The sequence below is a fragment of the Musca autumnalis genome, unplaced genomic scaffold, assembly GCF_047663935.1.
Source record: "Musca autumnalis isolate F117 unplaced genomic scaffold, ASM4766393v1 scaffold_2, whole genome shotgun sequence".
Classification (NCBI taxonomy): Eukaryota; Metazoa; Arthropoda; class Insecta; order Diptera; family Muscidae; genus Musca; species Musca autumnalis.
Window position 1 is genome coordinate 221,989,842 of NW_027411755.1, and position 4,872 is coordinate 221,994,713.

At 37.1% G+C, this 4,872-nt stretch overlaps 1 protein-coding gene across 1 annotated transcript; it reads left to right on the forward strand.

Moving 5' to 3' along the window:
• The first annotated feature begins 397 nt into the window (after positions 1-397).
• LOC141395176 (uncharacterized) lies at positions 398-4,090 on the forward strand. Its single transcript, XM_073970692.1, has 2 exons — positions 398-2,916; positions 4,080-4,090. Exons 1-2 carry the CDS (start codon positions 450-452, stop codon positions 4,088-4,090), a joined length of 2,478 nt encoding a protein of 825 aa, XP_073826793.1. The 5' UTR covers positions 398-449.
• Positions 4,091-4,872: the final 782 nt, after the last annotated feature.

The following is a 4,872-nucleotide window of genomic DNA, read 5'->3' on the forward strand; positions in this document are numbered from 1 at the left end:
AAATGTTGCATGAAAACAATGAATTAGTCCGGACGTTCAAGAAAGCCAATAATGATCTACAATTACTACCAAATCATCAGGTTGTAATACACGCTGACAAGGTACCAGTAGGTGAACACCAAGGACGCTACAATGCACCTACAGCTAATGATGTCGCAGTTTTAATGGTAGGAGATCCTGTTGCACATCGAGATATCATAGTTCGTCGATTCGATGATAGGGTGAATAGGATATCAGAAACTCATCGATCGTACGATGCACTGCAATATCCCATTATTTTTCCATACGGAGACGATGGATACCATTTTGAAATTCGCCAAATAAATCCAGCAACAAGTAAGTTAAATTGAGCAGATTTATTGTTTAAAAACATTTTTAAAAGTACATATGCATTTACACGTTTTATATGTTTTCTTTCAGATGTTTCCACCAGCAAAAAAGTGAGCTGCATGAATTTCTACGCTCATCGTATCATGATCCGTCAAAATGCTACGAACCACATATTGAATTGTCGTGAGTTATTTCATCAATACATCGTGGATATGTATGCCAAAATTGAAGCTGAAAGACTTTTGTATATTAGGCATCACCAATCAAAATTGCGTGCAGATGATTACATTCATCTTCGCGATGCTTTAAACAATCGAAATGACATAAATCCCAATGATCTCGGACAAGCTGTAATTTTACCGGCAACATTTACGGGAAGCCCCCGCCATATGCACGAGTATACGCAGGATGCAATGACTTATGTGCGTTCATATGGTCGGCCGGACTTATTCATTACATTTACATGTAATCCAAAGTGGGAGGAAATAACAACTGTCTTATCCGGAGGTCAGACATCGGTGCATCGACATGATGTAGTAGCACGGGTGTTCCGGCAGAAGCTGATAACGCTGATGGATTTTATTGTTAAGCTACGTGTATTTGGAGAAACGAGATGTTGGATGTATTCGGTTGAGTGGCAGAAGCGTGGACTTCCTCATGCTCATATTCTTATATGGTTGGTTCATAAGATTACACCCGATGTTATTGATGATATTATATCTGCTGAAATACCTAACGTGGACGAGGATCCTATTCTACATCAAGTTGTTGTAAAGAATATGGTCCATGGTCCATGTGGACTAATTAATCAACATTCTCCATGCATGGTAGATGGAAAGTGCACCAAAAAATATCCACGGCAATTTGTTCAAGACACCGTAACTGGTACCGACGGCTATCCAATTTATCGTCGCCGATCTACACATGACGGCGGTCAATCTTTTGTAATAAAAGTGAGAAATAATGAAGTAGATGTAGATAATCGCTGGATAGTCCCTTACTGTCCACTTTTATCGAAAACATTTAAGGCACACATCAATGTGGAATGTTGCAATTCAGTGAAGTCGATAAAATACATCTGCAAGTACGTGAATAAAGGTTCGGATATGGCTGTATTTTCACTACAAAATCCTAATGATGAAATAAGTCATTATCAGATGGCACGGTATATAAGCAGCAATGAGGCAGTTTGGAGAATTTTGGGATTCCCTATCCACCAACGCTACCCAACTGTTGTGCACTTATCCGTACATCTTGAAAATGGGCAAAGAGTTTATTTCAACGAAGCAAATGCACGAGAAAGAGCAGTGACGCCACCGGCTACGACTTTAACAGCATTCTTCGAATTATGTGCAAACGATCCGTTCGCCAAAACTTTGCTATATTCACAAGTACCGTCATACTATACATGGATTCCAACATCAAAAAAATTTCAAAGGCGCAAACAGGGAAAACCCGTTGAAGGATGGCCAAATGTATATTCAACCGACGCACTGGGCAGGATATATAGCGTTCATCCACAAAATTTTGAGTGTTTTTATTTACGACTACTTCTGGTCAACGTTTATGGGCCGATATCATTCGAACACTTGAGAACTGTGGATGGAGAAATATGTTCATCTTATAGAGAGGCATGCCACAAACGTAATCTTTTGGAGAACGATTCACATTGGGAAACAACACTTTCAGATTCAAGTATTGGAAACAATCCGTGTCAGATTAGGACACTATTCGCAATTATTTTAGTTTCTTGCTCACCAACCAGCCCAAGAGATCTATGGAACAAATTTAAAGATAGCATGACGGAAGATATCCTAAACAGAGAAAGAACCATCAGGGATGATGCAACGTTGGAATATTCTGAAGAAATGTACAATGAGGCTTTGATACGACTAGAAGACAAATGTTTGGAAATTCAAAACAAGACACTTATCCAAGTGGGTATGATTTCTCCGATTCGATCAGAGGAAAATGTAGGTGACATTGATTTAAGAAGAGAAGTCACGTATGATGTACGTCAATTGAAAACATTTCTAGCAGACAAAATACCGCTTTTAATGCCCGAACAGAAATCGGTATACAATATTGTGTTAGAAGCAATCGAAAACCAGTCTGGAGGATTGTATTTCATTGATGCACCTGGAGGCACAGGAAAAACCTTCTTAATTTCCCTGATTTTGGCTAAGGTTCGGTCAGATGGAAATATTGGATTGGCCGTTGCTTCGTCAGGTATTGCAGCAACCCTTTTGGACGGCGGAAGGACAGCACATTCTGCTTTTAAGCTACCAGTGAAAGTGCAATTTCAAGCAGATTTTACTTGCAACATAAAGAAAAATTCGTCAATGGGTAAAGTACTGCAATCATGCAAAATCATAATTTGGGATGAGTGCACCATGGCACACAAAAAATCTTTGGAAGCACTAGATCGAACTCTACAAGATTTGAGAAACAACTCTATGCTCTTTGGAGGAGCATTAGTTCTATTAGCAGGAGATTTTCGACAAACGCTGCCTGTTATTCCAGGATCGACACCTGCAGATGAATTGAATGCATGTCTAAAGTCGTCCTTTCTGTGGAACCACGTTCGTACGTTGAAATTAACAAAAAACATGCGTGCACAACTTCAATGTAACGAATCATCTAGCCACTTTTCCAAACAACTAATGGATCTAGGAAACGGAAAAATACCAGTTGACCCAGCCACAAAATGTATTGCATTGCCATCTGACTTCTGTAGATTAACAAAATCTATCGAAGAATTAGTAGATTGTGTGTTTCCCAATATTGAAGCTAACATCAGTAACAGTCAGTGGTTATGTGAACGTGCATTACTTGCTCCTAAAAACATCGATGTTAACTCTGTCAATAATAGCATATTAAACAGAATTACAGGAAATGCAAGAAAATATAAATCCATCGATACTGTGACAACTGAAGACGACGCTGTTAATTATCCAGTTGAGTTTCTAAATTCTTTGGATCTGCCAGGCTTTCCACCACATGAATTAGTGCTCAAAGTTGGTGTTCCTATAATTTTATTAAGAAACATACACCCACCTCGCCTTTGCAATGGCACAAGACTAACAGTAAAGAAACTGCACAACAATTTAATTGAAGCTACCATAATTACGGGGAATTATATAGGTTCAGATGTATTGCTACCCCGAATACCTCTAATATCAACGGAAATGCCCTTCAATTTTAAAAGATTGCAATTTCCTGTACGCTTGGCATTTGCAATGACAATAAATAAATCCCAAGGGCAAACTCTTGTTGTATGCGGCCTAAATTTAGCAAGCTCTTGCTTTTCTCATGGTCAGTTGTACGTGGCATGTTCACGTGTTGGGAGACCCAGTGATTTATTTGTTTACGCTCCCGAAGGAAAGACAAAAAATATTGTATATCCTAAAGCATTGCAATAAATGTTTATAAATATTGTTTAATTAAGTATTATAATTATTAATTAGTGTACTTATAGATGTAAAGTTGTTTTTTACCATATTTTTAAGTTGACAATGTACATATTTTCGAATCAATAAAATAAAAAAACATTAATTTGTTTAAAATTCAAAGACAAAAATATATTTTTTGGGGCTGCAAGTAATATGCTGCGGGGTAGCGAAGCGCACCGGGTTCAGCTAGTTTAATATAAAACATGACATGTTGTACTTACGACCTTGTATTGCCTTACGACCTTTTCCTTCAATTAAATTTCATGATTAATTCCTTTAATGCACGTGGTTTCTTAGCTACATTGTAATCCCAAATAGTGTCCTTTTTTGTCTTCCCAAGTATTTCTGCCCCAACTCACTGCATCTTTTTTTTTGTCTGCAAACCATGTATAGTCTTCAGCATGTAATGTCTTCCTGCATTTAGGAAGTTTATCATCAGAGTTTTCAAAATCACCGTGAAAACCATAGGGAACTAGACCCATGACACCATCGTCTAATTCCATTCCAAATTAATACTGCTCTTTGTTCGCAAAAAACATGATGTCTTCTTAGTTTAATAACATTTCAGTCAATTATAATTTGGGAATCATTTAATAATATAAACATTGCATTTACCCGTTCGTTAGAAGGGATTACTTTATTGAATTCAGAATACAAACTAATCTCGTTATGTGAATAAATGCCCCAAGAGAAACCACAAATTACCAGTTGATGAAGTGAAGTAAGATATACGACAGAAAAAACAGTAAAAATTTTGATTTTTTTTACAAATTTTTCAATACATGAGGTATTTGAACACAAACAGCATCCCAATTTGTATCAATGAAAAGGCCAGAAGTCCATCTTTCGTAATCAGTTCGCTTATAGGGGAAAATTGATTTCAAATGTAAATTTTCGTTGCAATATAAAAATTATCACATTTTTGTTCAAAAGTTTGGTCCACAGGCTCCGTCAAATATCATCCGATTATCATCAAACGGTGTAGGCTAGTTCTTTACATTGTACCCAAACCATGGATGACGTTAAACATTATATCTGAACTTCATTAGCTGTAGTATTCTTTTAAAGTATAAATTTTCCTGTGGACTTA

Coding starts and splice junctions, on each gene's coding strand:
- LOC141395176 (XM_073970692.1), top strand. CDS start 450: ATGAATTTCTACGCTCATCGTATCATGATCCGTCAAAATGCTACGAAC.